At 29.0% G+C, this 19865-nt stretch overlaps 1 protein-coding gene across 1 annotated transcript in view; it reads left to right on the forward strand.

Moving 5' to 3' along the window:
- Window positions 1-16461, forward strand: part of LOC136075116 (secretory phospholipase A2 receptor-like) — a 45990-nt gene extending 29529 nt beyond the window's left edge. Inside the window, exon 3 of the mRNA XM_065787426.1 lies at window positions 15788-16461. Within this exon, the coding sequence (XP_065643498.1) occupies window positions 15788-16461 (674 nt within the window). The remainder of the gene's footprint in view (window positions 1-15787) is intronic.
- Window positions 16462-19865: the final 3404 nt, after the last annotated feature.

Raw genomic sequence — 19865 nt, forward strand, 5'->3', positions numbered from 1 at the left:
GTTATTATTCTATAACGGTAAATTAATATGTTCTTCATACTTTGAAGTGTTTAGTATTTTGTCATATTGATATTGACACCAACTAGTTTCAGTTCTTGGGCAAAAGAGAGTGACAAAACTCTTGATTTGAATATCCAGTACAGTGGAATAAAATAGCCAGTTTTGCCTTTTCATGAATTTTTTTTGCATTATAAATGTTATTTGCATTACTTCTTAAAGCTAAATCATGATAATTTTGCATAATGTTATTCACATTTTTGGTCAGTTTATATTTTTCAGCAAGTGGAGTCGAAGTTCATTAGTAACTTTTGATTAAGTTACGTAGTCGTGTACCATTTTTTTGTACATGTGCAACACACTCTAACTTTCCAGGAGTTATTTCAAAGTTTATATAGGGATCAGATTTTATTTCTTCTTTAAAAGATGAACGTCTCCGTCTCCAAGATAATGAGTATAAATAATATTATTATTTTTAATAGAACATGTAAATATTTTTACAACACCAGCTGCTTCTATTGACCAAGAAAATTGTTTGTGATTAAATGGCAGACATGTTGAGCTTTACAAGCATTGTATTGTGCTGAATTTTTTTTATTTTTATAATGACATTGCTTCATAATCAACGCACTTATCATTCGCAATTGCACTTAAAAACCCATTAAAGGGGATGAGGCCGCGTAATTGGCATGCACTAGCAATTCCTATATCCTTCATTGTTGGTTTATTATTATCAGTATGGTTATCTTTTATTTCAGTAGTTGTACGTTTCATACTTTCGTGAGCAGTTTTATTGTAAGCTTTTGATATTTCGATATTTAATTTTCTAAACGGAGTAGCTGTCAAACAACGTAATTCATACAGCGAGTCAAGTTTTTCACAGATCTTTAAGTATTCTCTTAACCCAGTTATTCTCTTTAAGTTATTTTCTTAATCCAGTTTATACTATTTAAGTATTTCACTTAATCCAATTATCATTCTTGTGTTTGCTTCAAATGTTTTCCTACCTTGGGCTGTATTTTCCATTCAATTTAGAAGAATATAAAACTTTTTCCCCATCACATAAACCACACTTAATTTCAAGGTAATGGAACATATCAATGCGCATAGAAAGAATATGAACAATGGTAACAAAGCTGTAACAGTCTGAACATCTAACACTTTCCACAATATCATTTAAAATTGAAAAACTTGATAAGTATAAAGTAGTCTTTATTCACAGTGTCATTTACAACTTGATTTACAATATTAAGTGGCAGTAATATTCTTGCACTTGCAAAACTTGAAGCAAGATCAATATTTGGACTGCTTTTCTGTCGTCTTTCTGCTGCAATCGTATGACAATTTTCATTGAAAGATCTTTTCTTTTCTTGTCCAAAATTTTGCTTATAAGATACCTTAATGTTATTTCTTGAAGCACTTACAATTAATTATACTTGAAGTGAAATTCAAAATGGCTGATAACATCAAAATTAAACGGCATGTACAAATGTTGCTACAAAAAACTGCCAAAATTTAAATTGTTTTTTGACCTTAAAAATTTTAAGTCTTGTTTTTTCAGTTTTTTTCAGTACATGAAGTCTAAATAGTTTTTCTTAAAAAATTAAAAATTAAAATAAAAAAAAAATACTTATAAAATTTTTCCATATCATTTCTAGCTCTATCACTTTCAAAAGTAACGACTGTTTTCTGAAAAATAAAAAAAAAAGGTCTTCACAACCAAAATTCACCCGACTGAAATGCATCGAATACCCGACTATATTCCTCAATAAACCGACTAAAACTTGAAAAGCACCTTCTTTAGCGGGTGAGGGCGATGGAGGGAAGAGTAGAATAAGACCCTCCTTTACCACCCTTAACATTACCTCTGTATAAATATATATATATATATATATATAAATATATATATGTATATATTTATATATATATTAAGTTTTATTTATTTAACCCAATTTATATTTTTATTCCGTTAAATTAATAGAACTTAGAAAAACCCATATACTTCTAACTTAACTTATTTAGTCTTGCTCTCTTTGTTAACAAATAACCTCGTTAAAATAACATAAACATGCATTTGTAACTTTTTTTACGTTTTTAGAAAGTGCGCTCATCAAAGTATAAAAAGTGTTATTTTTATATATAATAGACTTTTATGTTTTTAATTCAGATTTCATCGAAAGAAGAGAAGAATTTGATTTGGCTCAAGGTAACTTAATTGGAACATTAGATAGATTAAAAAAAGAATACACTGTTATTTTTAATGTAAAACCTAGATATCACCGTAAGGGTCGTTGGCAAAGTGTTTTTCTTTTGACCAATGGCAGTACTGTTAACTTTTATGGCGGTCGAAATCCTGGTGTTTGGTTTCATGAAGACGGCTCAGGAAGGCTTCGCATTCATGCTTCAGTAAGCGGTGATTCTCATTACTTCTTTGACACAAAATCTCCACTTACTTTAAACAAATGGTCAAATGTTAAAATATATCAACGTATGAAAGGGGGTAGGTATTGGTTCTCAGTTGATATTAATGGAGAAAACGTACATTCGGTTGAAAATACGGATGCCAGAGATTTCGAAAATATGAAAGTTTATGCATCTGACCCTTGGGACCTTCCACAGTATGGTTCTTTATCTGACCTTTTGGTTTATAGTTTAAAAACCGGTAAGAAAATTCTTTAAATAATTTTAATACCATTTTTAATTGATCATAATCAAGATAAATGTATTTATTTTTTAAATAATTTATTTTGGCTTAGAAACTATCCTTTAAACATCTTTCTTGTGAATTATCTTAACTATTTTAAGTTTTTCTGTCAGTCTGCAAAAAAAATTTAATATCAACAATAAAAGCAGATGTTTATTATAAGCTGTATATTTTTACAGTAATCATTTTAACTTCAAAATTGTTCCTTCAAAAAAATTGATGATAAACGGATGAGTGCTTTTCTTTAAATAATATTCCAAATCATTGGCCTGAAGACTCCACAGTTTTCTTTAATGTACAGTTGCCTACATTGCCAATTACTAAACTATTGATATCCTCAAGAAGAACTTCACCTAATGAAATAAAAGAATTTTCATTTTTTGAGATTATTTTATCCTTTTTGTCATAGAATTATGTCTAAAACTATATCTATATCTTATTTTTTTGATAATCTCAAATAACTGTAAAAAATGTTTACATATTCAATATACTGATACACTTGACAACTTGGTTGTTTATTTTTTAAAAGAAAAATTAATTTAACATTAATAACTGTGGTGCTAAAACCACCATCTATCTTTTTTTTTTTTTTTGCAACTATATAAATAAAATTGCAATTTTTTCTAAAGCAATTTTACGTCAAAATTTGATAACAAAGTGCATTATTTGATAAGACCATAGCTTAAAACTTATTTTTCTAATAAAATAAGTAAACGCATCACAAAATATTTTATCATTGTTTATAAATTTATTTAAGCATTTATTGTAGAAGGACTTTACAAAGATGTTTGTACTAGACCACGTGTCCACTGTATTCCTGTATCCACTTGACCACGCTAACGTTCCATGTTTCATGAAAATTATATTAAATATATAAAATAACATTTTTTTATCTTCAATATATTATATTGTATTATTATGGATTATATTTTATATATGTATATAATATTTTGCATGTATAAAAGGTCAGAAGAAAAACATTAAACAGATTGAAATGTATTAATTAATTAACTCACATAAGCTCAGAAAATTATAGATGTTATAATTAAAATCGTTTTGAATTTTGTAAAGTCTTTTTTTTTTTTTTTTTTTTTATTATTTCAGTTTACAAAGTCAGTCGTTATATAATAAAATAAACTGTTCAAATACTTTTAAAAATATATAAATATAGCAAACTAACAATATAAACTAGGTTTCCGAAAGAATATCGCAAGGATCTTGTCATTGGGACATTACAAAATTAAACAAAATATATAGTTTTTTACATCTTTTTTAATATTTTTTTATTTACAATAATTGTTAAGTGCAAGGTATTATGAAGAATACATATATATTAATCTTTTACACGAGTTAAACTGTAAATAATATAAACTAGCAAAATATTGTAAACAATATAAAATACAAAACGTGAGAAAGAAATAAGAAAAAAAAAGTTCACAAATTAAGTTAAAATAACAAGAAATTAAATTTTTTCAAGTCATTAGTAATTTTGTAAAATGTTATCTTGAGAAAGAATAAAATGTTTTGCTTTGTTTTTAAAAAGATGAAGAGAATTAGTTAGATCAAAATCAAAATTTGGCAAAACAAGTTTATTCCACAGGTGTGGCGCACGATAGGCAAGACAGAATTGATTAAGTTTTATACTCCCTTCCCCTAAAAAAATATTATAAAAATTTTTAAGGTTGGGGGTACGAATTTATTTCGTAATATTAGGGGAAAGGGGTCAATAAGTGTTACGGATGCGTTACAAGGGGGTGAGGGGATCAAAAAATGTCAAAAACTGATTGACGTAATTTATGGACGACCCCTATAGAAAAAAACGTAACCTTGATATTAACAAGAACCCAATGTACTTTTTCATTTCTAATATTGAATCAAAACCACACAAAAGTTTTATCAATCCATAAACTACTAATTTTTTCAGAATAACATTTTAATTTTTATTGGTCCAAATAGTAATAACAAATTTTGTTTTTTAAAAGGAATGAATCTACAGACAAAGAAAGACTATTTAAATAGTTAGTTAAACACTGCTGTGTTTATGGAGATTTTATTATAAAGTGTATTATTCTATTGCTTTTCTTTTTAAGCACTAAAAACAATTGCATAATTAACTTCATTCGCCTTTTAAACTGTGTTTACATTAAAAATAAGATAGTTACTACTTTACAAGCTTTTTATTTACCATTGAACGCACGCGTTTACGTTAACCTTTTGTTTGCATAATAAAGTAAAGTGAGTTGAAAAAATAAATTATTTCACCGTTTGTAAAAATCTAGCTTCTAGTTATTTAACATATTTTTGCTTAAACTTTGGATACTTTGCATCCCTGTGGATGCTTTGCATCCCTGTGGATACTTTGTACCCCTGTGGATACTTTTGTGCGTGTGTATATTTTTGACTCGTCTTCATTTCATTCTGATTATATTTTGGCAATAAGGTAAAGAAAGGAATATTTAGACTATATTTCGACAAGAAATTTATTTTGTGCGGATATTTAAACTGTAAGCACTGACACCAAAATACTTTTAAAGTTTTTAATTTTTAAATTTTAAAAAGTTAACATTCTTTACATTGTCATAAGTTTTAGCATGAATAATCAAATATCTTCACAATTGAACCAATTTTCTGGAGCTGCTGGGAGAAATTGAGCGATTATTCGGAACGAAAAAGCAAGCAAAAGCAAACAAACGCTTTTAGATTGCGTTCGTTGAACAAAAAAGCAAGGATAATTGCATGCAGTTAGTTAAATTATTTTTTAATCATGTAACATCTGCGAAAGAATAAATAAAATAATTCTAATTACCAATATTTTTTAATTCTTATATGAGATAGAGATCGGTATCAATGACTCTAATGAATCCTGGAAATCACAGAATGAATTTATCGAGAAGCGCGGCAAATTAGTGGTTCGAGAAGCTATTTGAGGAATCAAAAAAACAATATATTTCACCATTTTCACGGACAGCTCTCCCGATTTATCCCACAGCAAGAAAATTTTTTTCGTTTTTCTTTTTTTGCATTTCACTGATAATCAGCTGTGGGAGGTCGAAGAAAGATTCCTTAAGATAAAAGAACTTTAAAAGAAAAAGGGATATGATTTAACAATGTTGATATTAAATGTGTTATGAGAAAATGAGCTCTACGTAAAAAAATTTTCGTGACCAAGGGTACAACAATGTCGCTAATATGCCAGTTATTTAGAATGGAATTCAAGTTTTGATTAGACAGTATAATCTACAGGAAATTTTCATTCCTTGCTCTGCTTACAGTTTAAACTCATGTGCAGTACACGCTATTGATTCATCGGCTTTTGCGAAACCCTAATTTAAAAATATTCAAAAGCTTTAAAATCTATTCAGCTGCAGCCCAGTTCGTTAGAAAATTCTTCAGGAGAAGACAGGCCAATTATTACAAAAATTTTCATTTACACGATGGAGCTTAAGGATTGAAGCACTGAAGCCACAAGCAAAAAAGCAAAGAGAGATCTGAAAGTCATTTTATCGTCTGAATGAGTTATTCCTTCCAAGTGAAAGCTGCAATGAAGCGCTTTATCTCATTAAATGTATGCTTTCTTTCGAATTTGTTGTTTTCACTACTTTTTAGTGTAAATGTTTGATGGCAGTTAACAACGTGAGTTTTCTACTTCAATCTGACTCACTCTAGATGTTGAAGTAAAGTTTCTTAATGATCTTTTGACGGATATGGATCGAAATTGTTTGTTTTGGGAATTGATTTTGATAGAGACAACTGTAGTTGCATAGAACTCGAAATTAGACGAAATCATATTTGCTGTGAAGAGAACACGAAAAAAAAGTTGTTCATTCGTTGTTGTAATTAGCAGTTTCCTTATGAAACTGCTAATTACATTAACGAAGAAGCATCAAAAAAGTTTGAGTGTAATGTCTTCTATGTTGCACTCGACAATGTGACGAGTCATATATGACTAGTTAAATCATGACAAACCTGATTACTCAAATCAAAATTTAAAGTAATGAAAGAAGAATGTAACAAGTATTTCATCCTTCGGTTTTCACAAAAATCTCAAGACGAAGTACTAGGTTTAAAAGCGGAGCAACTGGCTAAACTTTACCCAAAAGACTTATGTAAAGACAAATTTTTTGACAAAGTTTGCAATTTCTTTTCTTTAAAAAGAAACATTCTGGCCTGCGAAAAGTCTTTCAAGCTTTAAAATGAAGTTTATTCAATATTTCAACAAGTGTAGGTTTCACTAAAAATCTTTATAAAAATGCGCGTTTCAACATCGGAACGTGAAAGATCTTTCAGCAATTTAGCTACCATCAAATACTACATTATGTAACATAATTTTTGTTCTTAGCTTCTAAGTGTTATATTTAAATTGCTTAGACTTACAATTGTACTGTGAATCACTCTCATGAAGAAGACCCCAAGTGCATTCGCCATCATGTTTTCGTTATACTGTCAAAAAGCTACATTATGAAACCCATTAAATCCCTACATATCTTGATGAGAGTGCTCGCCTTGCTCATTTGATTAAGCGCCATGTTCACTTTGAATTTTTTAAGATACAATTCAAGGATATTGACTTTCAAAAAAGTTCTGCATCACATATTGGCGTAAATCTTTATGAGAGTTTGCACCAACTGCACTTAGTTTTAAAATTTGTGGTTACTTAGGACTAGTTGTGGCCAGTCGGTCCGTTGTGACCAGTCAATTGTGCGATAATGCGTCTTAGTGTCACAGCTGTTTCAAAGATAGAGAAAACATGAAAATTTTAAATTACTAACTCTAAATTTACCCTCAACTTCTTCTGAAATATTATATTTGAAGAGTAAAACCTCCTTGAAGATCTACGACGAAAGATACTATTTTTAAATCATCGATGACCTTCCATCCGTGGCCGTCATATCTTAATTCACTTAGCAACATTTTGAAACAGGTGTAGTCCTCTTTGAGATGGATTGAGTGGGCCATCTGAGTTGGGAGAGACACGTAGTTGTTTCATAATGAAGCAATGCAGCTTAAATGCTACGGGATGAGCTGTCTAATATGCCATTTAATAAGATTAGAAGGCAATACCTATAGCTTAGACTAGACCGGCAACATCGTTGCTGAAGCACAGCCCGTCACGCTGACTGATGAAATTGGAAAATTTTTGATGCCGCTTTCTCTGATCCGTGACTTGTACGCTATAATCAAATAATTTCCTCTGTTTAAGCCTGAATACTAGAAGCTCAGCATTCAATTTTGAAATCCCGAGGTCCCTAATAAAATTTTTTATGTCTTTCTTGTGAGAGAGGTACAGCTTTCTACCCCAAACTTAATCTGAGAAATTGTATTCCATATCTTCAGTATCTGCCTCGCTCTTTGATATTCTGCTGTCTCCGGATGCTGCCAAAGAAGATTTGGATTAGGTAGACAAAGATCGTATGGCAGTTGGGCGACGAAAGAAAGTATGTCTGGATAAACGATCTGAGCAGCATTTTTACCAATACAAAAATTGTTTTGATTTTACCATGCAGATGTAGCAGTTGCTTGAGTGGTCAGTCGGATCTCGCCAAAACTAGTGAAAGAGCAAACTTTATGGCTTGCTTATATCCTCTGTATAAAACTTTAAAATTGCACATAATAATACATAAGAATTAGAATAGTTTAAGGACTGGAAAATTTAAACAATGAAAAGATTTCAAAATGGAACATATTTGCCGACAATACAAGACCTATAACAAATTTTTTGAATAATAACTCCTTGAAAGGAACTAGATCTAAATCATTGAAAATTATGAAAAGAAATTTATGTGCGTCTAAGTAAGAAGCATCTTTTCAGTTTACTTTAAAGTGTTTTCTTGCAATATTTGAAATTTGTGAAATGCGGTGCCCAAGAATTACTTGGTCCCTGATTAACACGCCGAAGTATGCCTTGTAGGTCTAGCACATTACACGGCTTGCTTTCACAAAATACTTTTTTGCTCTTGTCTATATAAATTTTCCGCACTCGTAGCAAAATAAATTACCTAAATGCAAACAACATCTTAATGCCATATCAAATATAAAACTTCGACTACGAATGGTTATCCTTTAAGTCTTCAATAAAATGAATTGGAATCTTGGTTTGAGACACCTGTACTTTTTTACTTGTAAGCTACTTTTGAAAAATTCCAGAATAAAAAAAAGGAAAGCTCAGCATTAAAAACGATATAAAAATTTTTTCGAAAAAACGCATTTTTTCAAATTTTAATGTTCCGGTCACTGTTTTTCTGAAATAACAGCAATTTCTTTTTTGTTGTAGACCTAAAGGGTAAGAAAAACGCACTTCCAACCGAGTAACAAAACAAAAGTGAAAATGTGTTACATATTGTTGTAGTCGTTCCACAATGGTCCAGGAGGAATTGTCCCACTTGATGATACTTTCAATTGAAACAAATTTAGCCAATAGCGTTTCTTATAAAGAAGTTATTCAAATTTTGCGGCTAAAAAGGCCCGGATGATGTGTTCGTCTATTACGACTTGATTTTTGCCACAGTCTGTTTGTACAAATTAAACTTAACTGAACTTGTTTTAGGTTTTCTATGAAAGTAAGCAATAAATAACTATTCTAATTTATTTGCTATTTATCATTTTAAGACCAGCAGTATAATAGGGCGTCCATTAAACTTTCAAACCCGGGCATCAAAAAAGCTCCGGGCGGGTCTGCTTGACATATTCATATTATTAAATAAACATTAAAAACAAATAACCTAAATAAACTTTCAGCAATAAAATTTAATAAGCTTTGTTTATATTTGTTAAATTTTATAAAATAGGGAAAGGCGCCTATGATGGTATACTTAACTTTGAAGCATCATTATTCAGTATCCTGAAGACCAGTAAAAAAAACTTTGATATGGATACATTCCTTGTTACATCTAGAACAATAATTACCATGGGAGTTTTCATCAGTTATATTTTTTTATAAGTTATTCTTATTGTAAAAAAAACCACAAGTGTGCCATCATAGGCAACCACTGCTCCTATGATGGCATAGGGGAGGATGGGGCTAGTTAGAATTGAGGTTAACTTAATGATTTCATTTAACCTTAGATTCTTCCCTCAGAAAAGCCAGAAATTACTCGAAACCATCCTAATTTACAATTTCATGCTACACACCAGCATTGTAAAATTTTGCGCATGCGCATAGGATATATTGCGTTTTACGTATTTTTGGACCAAAATAAAAATTTTGGAGCATTGCTTTCTTTTAACTTTACTTAAAAATAAGTTTTTCTTATAAAAAAAAAAGATTTTTCCAACTCGTCAATATTTCAACACCGCCAACTCGTCAGTATGCCCACATGGGTAAAAGTCATCATTTTTATTAAAACAAGCTGTGTCTGCTTTGTTCAAAAGATAAAATTAAAGTAACTATTCCACTAAATGCGCAGAACTTGAATATAAAATGCATGAAAATTTCATTTCTGCACAGTTAATAGTAAAATCTTAATTATATGAAGAAAATAAAACTACAACAGCACATCCCAAAATCGATTTTTGTTGATTATAAAAACAATACTTGTGCACAAGGGACGTTTTTTCACTAAAACTAATGTAAAGTCAGTATAGTCATGTAGGTCTAATCATTTTTTTACCAAAACCAATTTTAATGGAAATATGACCGGTATGCCATCATAGGTGCTATGCCATAATAGACGCCTTTTCCCTACTTTGATATTTTTAGTTTAAAGTTACAATTTTTTTTTATGATAAAATTAAAAATGCTTACCAATAGTTAACAATAATAAAATTTGATTTTTAAATACCACTGATGTTTAGGTAAGCCAACAATTAAAAATATGCTCAAATATAAAATAAATCAAAATTTTATGCTCATAAAGAGTTAAATTACACCAAATCCGTATAATACCTGTTGGTTAACAATAACTGCTTTAGTAATAAGTTTATGTTTTTCTTTAAAAGACAACGAATTGTTATCTGTTTTACTTTTATATTTTTATTTTGTTTTAATAAATAGTTTGTTAACTATGAATATTTAAATAATAAGTATTTAAATAATGAATATTTAAATAATTGCGAATGCCAAAATCTACTGTTCATGATGTTATACAACTAATCAAAGACACGGGATCCACTGCGCCCAGAAAACGTTTTGGTAAAGCTAGAATTACTAGCAAACAAACAGACAATATGATACGCAGGGCTGCTATGAGAGATCCAACAATATCCAGCACACAAATCAGGGCAGATCTATCTAATGACGTTACAGTCAGCACTCGAACAATTAGAAGACGTTTATTGAAAGATGCAGGTCTACGTCAACTGGCTAAACTTTACCCAAAAGACTTATGTAAAGACAAATTTTTTGACAAAGTTTGCGATTTCTTTCCTTTAAAAAGAAATATTCTAGCCTGCGAAAAGTCTTTCAAGCTTTAAAATAAACTTTATGCAAATGTGCTGTTTCAAAGATAGAGGAAACATGAAAGTTTGAAATTACTAGCTCTAAATTTACCCTCAACTTCTTCTGAAATATTGTATTTGAAGAGTGAAACCTCCTTGAAGATCTACGAGGAATGATACTATTTTTAAATCATCGATGACCTCCCATCCGTAGCCGTCATATCTTAAAGCACTAAGCAACATTTTGAATCTGGAGTAGTCCTCTTTGAGATGGATTGAGTGGGCCATCCGAGTTGAGAGAGACACGTAGTTGTTTCATTATGAAGCAACGAAGCTTTAATGCTACGGGATGAGCTGTCTATTATGTCATTTAATAAGATTAGAAGGCAATACCTATAGCTTTGACTAGACCGGCAACATCGTTGCTGAAGCACAGCCCATTACGCTGACTGATATAATTGGAAAATTGTTGATGCTGTTTTATCTGATCCGTGACTTGTACGCTATTATCAAATAATTTCATCTGTTCAAGCCTGAATATTAGAAGCTCAGCATTCAATTTCGAAATCCCGAGGTCCCTAATTAAATTTTTTATATCTTTCTGGTAAGAGAAGTACAGCTTTCTACCCAAAACTTAATCTGAGAAATCGTATTCCATATCTCCAGTATCTGCCTCGCTCTTTGATATTCTGCTATCTCCTGATGCTGCCTAAGAAGATTTGAATTAGGTAGACAAAGGTCGTATGGCAGTTGGGCGACGAAAGAAAGTATGTCTAGATAAACAATCTGAGCATTATTTTTACCAGTACAAAAATTAATTTGGTTTTACCATGCAGATGTAGCAGTTGCTTGAATGGTCAGTCGGATCTCGCCAAACTAGTGGGAGAGCAAACTTTATGGCTTGCTTATATCCTCTGTATAAAACTTTAACATTGCACATAATAATACATAAGAATTAAAATAGTTTAAGGACTGGAAAATTCAAACAATGGAAAGATTTCAAGATGGAACATATTTCCCGACAATACAAGACCTATGTCAAAATTTTTGAATAACAACTCCTTGAAAGGAACTAGATCTAAAACATTGAAAATTATGAAAAGAAATTTATGTGCGTCTAAGCAAGAAGCATCTTTTCAGTTTACCTTAAAGTGTTTTCTTGCAATATTTGAAATTTGTGAAATGCGGTGCCCAAGAATTCCTTGGTCCCCGATTAGCACGCCGAAGTTTGCCTTGTAGGTCTCGCACATTACACGGTTTGCTTCCACAAAATTCTTTTTTGCTCATGTCTTTATAAATTTTCCACACACGTAGCAGAATAAATTACCTAAATGCAAACAATATGTTAATGCCATATCAAATATAAAACTTCAACTACGAATGGTTATCCTTTAAGTCTTCAATAAAAGGAATTTGAATCTTAGTTTGAGACACCTGTACTTTTATACTTGTAAGCTACTTTTGAAAGAGTTTCTCAAAAGTTATGGAATTTCTTGAACAGTCTAGAGTATTTGGAAGAATTTTAGAAACATCTAAACACCTATAAAAGTTATTTTTTATATGTAATAAAAAAGAGGAAAGCTCAGCATTAAAAACAACATAAGAATTTTTGCGAAAACACGCATTTTTTCAAATTTTATTGTTCCGGTCACAGTTTTTCTGAAATAACAGCAATTTCCTTTTTGTTGTAGACCTAAAGGGTAAGAAAAACGCACTTCCAGCCGAGTAACAAAAAAAAAGTGAAAATGTGTTACATATTGTTGTTGTCGTTACACAATGGTCCAGGAGGAGTTGTCCCACTTGATGATACTTTCAATTGAAACAGATATAGCCAATAGCGTTTCTTATAAAGAAGTTGTTCAAATTTGCCACTAAGAAGGCCCGGATCATGTGTTCGTCTATTACGACTTGATTTTTGCCACAGTGTGTTTTTACAAACCAAACTTAACTGAATTTGTTTAAGGTTTTCTATGAAAGTAAACAATAAATAACTATTCTAATTTATTTGCTATTTATCATTTTAAGACCAGCAGTATAATAGGCCGTCTATTAAACTTTTAAACCCGACCATCATAAAAGCTCCGGGCGGGTCTGCTTGACATATTCATTTTTTTAAAAAAGCAATAAAAACAAACGACCTAATCAAACTTTCAGCAATAAAATCTAATAAGCTTTGTTTATATTTGTTAAATTTTATAAATGACTTTGATAAATTTAGTTAAAAGTTACAATTTTTTTTTTTATGATAAAATTAAAAATGCTTGCCAATAGTTAACAATAATAAAATTTAATATTAAATACCTCTGATTTTTAGGTAAGCCAACAATAAAAAATATGCCCAAATATAAAATAAATCAAAATTTTATGCTCCGTCGGTCCATAAAGAGTTAAAATTACACCAAATCTGTATAATACCTGTTGGTTAACAATAACTACTTTAGTAATAAGTTTAATTTTTTTTTTTAAAGACAACGAATTGTTATCTGTTTTACTTTTATATTTTTATTTTGTTTTAATAAATAGTTTGTTAACTATAAATATTTAAATAATACGTTTTTTGTAAATACGTGAGTCTAGGGCTCGGTGATAAGGCTAAATTAGTCTTCTTCTTGCCCTGCCAATATAAATTTTTATTTATGTGCTTTGAAACTGTATATATTATTTAACGGAAAAAAAAAAAAAAAAAAGAAAACGCTGTAACTTTAGTAATAAGCGCTATAAAAATAACCAAAAAATAAATAATTGTAATTGTGCCCATAATATTTATAATGTTTTCCGTTGTTATTTTGTGAATGACGACTATGTTATTTAGCTTTATTTGTTTTAAATAAAAAAATTATTTCTATCAATATGTATTATTTAAAATCCGTATTTATATAAATCTTCCAAAATAATTTTTTTAGGAACATCAAGCACCGTTTATTTTAAAAAATTTTTTAAGGAAATATGTTAAAATTAAATACAGAGAGAGCTGTTTAATGAACAAAGTCTAGTAAACAGTTATATTAAAAAAATATTTTAATATAGGAAATTGTGGGCGTCTTTTTAAAAGAAGTTTGATTTTTGGCTGAGAAGACATGCATGCCCAAAAGTTTTTTCAATGTTTTTTAAATGTTTTTAAATAAAATTACCACAATTAAATAAAAAAGTATAAACATTAAAAAAAAACTGAACAATCGCGGTCTTTTACAATTCCTTAGTTATAATAGTACATTTTTCACCGCGATGAGTTGAAAATGAATAATTTTTTACAACATTTGGACACAAAAACTTGGTGGGATACAAGTAAATATATTTTTAGTGGGTTGCAAATAGTTAAATTCTCAGAAACAAAAATATTATGGAACATACATTATTAACATACACAATAATAGTATACCCAATTTCAGAATACACAATAGCATACACAACATTAGTGTACAACATAGCAGCATACATAAAAAATCATTCACAGCTATTTTGAGCACTTTACAAAAGTTATTATTAAACTTTTTAATGATAACTTTTGCTAAGTGTTTAAAATAGTTTTTTTGTTTGTAAAAAAAAACAAGAAATTGTTGCAATATGTCGCTTAAAACTGCCCTATAATAATTTATACGCTTAAAATCTAGTTTGATTATTGATGATGATATTTATTGTGCTGCAGGTTCCCGATCCTTTCAAGGATACCAACAGAATTTAATTCAGAAATTAATTGCAAGAGATTTTCCAAATATAGGTTTTCAAAAATAAATGAATCGGAACTGTAAAATTTGATAAAAAGTTCTTAGTTTGTTAATCAGTTTGTGAATGTGGTAAAAAAAATCTTTTATATTGTGACTACTGGAACAATTAACACCAAAATATGCATCAAAGTATGCTTCAAAAAGCGTATTTTCATGCTTCTAAGATGTCCGTTGAGTAAACCCTTCTAATGACTTGAATGAGCATTATGTCGATACTCTGGTACATCTTTATATTGGCTTAGAGAACAAATAGTAGATATTGTTGAAATACACTGCAATCAACCAAGTTATTCCATATTACGTCGTATCAAATGATATTAACTAAGTCAAACTAAAGAATAATAATATATTTTCTTTTAAAACATGTGTAATATTCAATATCAAAACGGAATAGTTTAATTAATATCCTTTAAGATACCCGCGCAAATTTTTTCTGGTACAAGGCCTTGAGATTTTCATACCAAGACGGCTCAGCATAAACTTTTTCTTATGTATTTACTTTAAAAGACAGTGGACGGTAGGGCTCATAGATTAGGTTATCTTAATAAGTTTCTGGCGTGCATCCTTGGTTTATTGTATGACTTTAGCATATCATCCAATGGAAAGTACGACTTTTTGTGACTAATGCGGAGTCTTTTTTTTAACTATAAAAAAAGGCTTATCACCTTTTGGAGCAGAAAATCCAAATAGAAGGACAGTTTAAAAAACAAAATACTCTAAAAGCACTTAAAAAAGAGTAAATTGATTTTGTAATAAAATATTTATTTTACCCAAGAGAGCACTGTAAACCTTATTTAATTGTAACCCCTAGTAAGTTAACAATGAGGAAACAATGGCTTTAACAATACCAACATTATTTGCAATAAAAGTATACATAGTAACAGCATAGACATTACCAGTATCTACATTAACACAATAAACGTAACAGTTTACAAGAATAGTGACAAGAAAAGTTTTTTTTATTACATTGCAAACTATATGATTTTAGGTTGGGAATGGTTTGATAATTCAAAACGAAACTACACAAATTGGAAATTAAATAAATCTCATGGAGATAAATTTGAATGTTCTTATTTACACAATGGAGATGGTAAATGGGCGAACAATTTGCACTGTGGTGATTACCTCAACTATTACGTTTGCAAAAAGCAACTAAAATTTGATACATTTCTTAACATACCAACTGATTTTGATACATATTTTAACATGTCAACTGATTTTGATACATATTTTAAAATGCCAACTGATTTTGAAATTTTTCGTGGACTTTGCGGTAACGGATGGGTACTTTTAGGGGAGAAATGTTATTACGTTAGTCTTAGTAAAGTAGATTATTTTGAGGCAATGATTCAATGCCAATCAAAGCAAGGTCACCTAGTGTCTATACACAGCAGTAAAGAAAATACAGATTTAATAAGAGTGTTTAACTCGTGCGAAACATTATGGATAGGAATCGAAAACATTGATCCTAGTAAAGTAAGTGAAATCGTGGGATGGAAGTGGAGTGACGGTACGCTTGTTAACTACCATAATTGGAAAGATGGAGGAATTGAAAATGATCAAACAAAACAGTGTGGAACGCTGCAGAGTGGTGCTAAGTGGATAAATGTTTCTTGTTGGGAGCTACACTTATTTGTTTGTGAAAAACCGAAGCCAAAATAAAATTAGTAACACAATTGAATGCCTTTAAAAACAGTTATGTTTTGATTGAAATTTGTTTTTAAAAAGAGTATAAATTTTAATTTTTTTCGTATTAGTTATTATTGGTTTTTTATTATTTTTTATTTTTCAAAAAGTATGTTTATTGCTTCCATTTAAGTTTTCTGTATCCATTGACATAAACTAACAAATTATGCAAAATATATCAATATATCATTTTTTTATTAAACGATGCTAATAAACATCACTTTATATTCAATGATGCTAAAGTTTGATATTTCTTTATCTGCAATTTTTTTTAGCTTTTCAAACTGCATTTTCTAAATTTTAAATAAGATATTTGAATACTTCATCACTTTATTATTTTTAATGAAAGCATATTAAAGTACAAACACTTACATTTAAAAACTAGCTCTACACACAATAATGAATTAAAAAATTTACATTTTTGTCATAAATAAACACAAGCATTTATTGTAAGTAATTAACACAATTTATTAACATTAATTAAAACAAGCATGTTATTTTATGGCATTAGAAATGAGTCAACCAACTATAAATAAATTAGTATGATAAATATGATAATAAAAATAACGATGATGCGATATATATATGTATATATATATACATATATATATATATATATACATATATATATATATATATATATATATATATATATATATATATATATATATATATATATATATATATATATATATATATATATATATATATATATATATATATATATATATATATATATATATATATATATATATATATATATATATATACACACACACACACACACCCATAAATGTATTTCTGACAACCCGATATACTTTTTCCATTAAGTGTTGGACTAAAGTAAACGATAAGCGCAAGACATGATTATTAATATTTTAGTCTTTCTTTTATTTATCCATAAGCGATAGCATACCTAACCTATGGGGACATTATCTAACCTAACCGTAACCCTAACCTAACCCTGCCGTAACCCTGTAACCCTAACCCGTAACCCTAACCTAACCCTGCCTCAACCCAAACCCTTCAATGTGTTATTAACTCCCGCGTGTTCTCCCTAAATAAGTCAATGCATGTACTACTCCTTGCGTGTTCTCTCTATGTCAGTCGATGTATGTACTGAAGTCATCGAATATGTCTGAAGTCCTTCCCTAAATCAGTATAGCGTCATAGCACAATGTTAACTCTGCAATTATATTTGTGTATATATGTATATATATATATATATATATATATATATATATATATATATATATATATATATATATATATATATATATATTTATATAATTGTTTCAATAATATTTTTTTATTGCATAATTTAACACACTTAGGACGAAAAGTCTGGGTGTTTGTAGTGTGTGTGTGTGTGTGTGTGTGTGTGTGTGTGTGTTGTGTGTGTGTGGGTAACACACCTAAACACATTTTGCTTGCTAAGTGTTAACTTACGCAATAAAAAAAAATATTTATTGACACAATTTTAAAATTAAAATATAAACTAAAATGTTCAGCTTACTGAGCCATTTCCATGTGTTGGCTTAACATTTGGAAAACGTAGCATCACTTCATGTTCTAATTCATACAATTGTGAACTACTTGGATACCTAAAATAAACAGATTGATAAATTGATATATATTTTTTAATAATATTATTAATAATTATTAAATTTCATAATTATCATTTTACTATTTTTACTAAATTTGTATAAATAAAATTTAATAAAAAACTTGAAAACGCTTCTAGATTTCTTATTAAGAAAATTTAAAAAATCTAGTAAAAAAAAAAAAAATCATATCAATCTTATTTCATGAATCATATTAAATTTAAACAAACTTTTACATACAGCCCATGTCTGGAATGTATAACATCAAACAATATATCAAAAAACGAGGACTTCAATTTTGATTTTCCAGGAACATCAAAGTTTAATTCTTTGCAGGAAATTGCAGATACCAAGAAATTCGGTAATATAAGTTCTTCACCACTAAAATGTATTTTATAAAACATCATTTAAAAATTGTTTGTTAGATCCCCTGCTTATTAGACAGTCTAATAAACAAAAAAGTCTAAAAAAAGTGTCTAATAAACAGGGGGCCGTATTAACCATTAATAAAGAGGATTATTAGAGAATAAGAGTAATTGTTTAGAGATGTTGATTATTATATGTACTTATTTTAATATCTTATTATAATCTTATAAAATCATTACCTTGAGGTTGAATTTAAAATTGGAAGGCTAAAATTATTTACAGATTGTAAGGACTGAATCGAAATTGGTGAATCAGAACAACTAGCTTCGGTACATAACCTTTTAAGAATAGCTATCTCTTTTTTGAATCTAATTCTTAATTTAATAATGGGAATAAGCTCCTTTACTGTAAACTTGTCATTGTCCAGCAAAACTGTACCATCTATATCTTCCTCTAAGATATATACAAAAAAATTAAAATGTTTACTTTATATAACTTAATATAACCTTTTTGTAAATTACAAAAATGTTATATTTACAATTATAATAATACTGTATTTAATGAAAGACAGTGAAATATTTGTTATAAAAAAAACCATGAATGCAAGAAAGAAAGAACAATTTAGTTGTTATTAAATATATGTGTAAACATATAATAAAACAAATATTCATTATATATTAAGAAATATATTAATATAATAAAAAATGTTTTACAAAATTTTATATATTTTATTTTATAATTATTAATGACCAGTGTCTCACTTTACTACACTTTATCTCTAAGAGTTTTTAAACTGAAAACTAACAGTGTATATATTATTTTTAATTTTAAATTTGATACATAATCAATAATGGGGAATAAGTTAAGAGTAAGGTTCAATATATATACTTTGAGTCTAGTTTGTATTAATATTTTAATATTAATACTAATTTTAAAGTGTTATAACACCTGACTTCTCAAAGTAACTAAGCATCCTTCTGATGTTATATACCCATCAAGCGGTTCAGGAGAAGCTTCACTTCCAACAGGTTGAATGCATAGTGTGGAGGATACAGATAAGCAGTATGAATGACAATAGTGTAAAAACTGTGAGCATGTGCAAATATTTCCAACAAAGTACCATCTTTCAGAGTGTTTTTAACAAATATGATATGCATAAAAAAATAGGAATTCCATCATTTTGAACGGATAAAACAAGATAGTGCTTAACATAATAAGTTACATGATTAATAGATACACTTGTAGCTTTAAATATTTCACTAATATTATATCCAAAATAACTAAATAGTTCATCTTGGATATTCTTTGGAAGACACAAAGTTGAAATTGTAACTCCATTCTTCTCAGCTTCTTTGTTTCGCAGACAATCGTAAGAATTTAATTCTGCACATTGTCTCATTTGGTGTCGCT

This window comes from Hydra vulgaris, chromosome 01, assembly GCF_038396675.1.
Source record: "Hydra vulgaris chromosome 01, alternate assembly HydraT2T_AEP".
In the NCBI taxonomy this organism is placed as follows: domain Eukaryota; kingdom Metazoa; phylum Cnidaria; class Hydrozoa; order Anthoathecata; family Hydridae; genus Hydra; species Hydra vulgaris.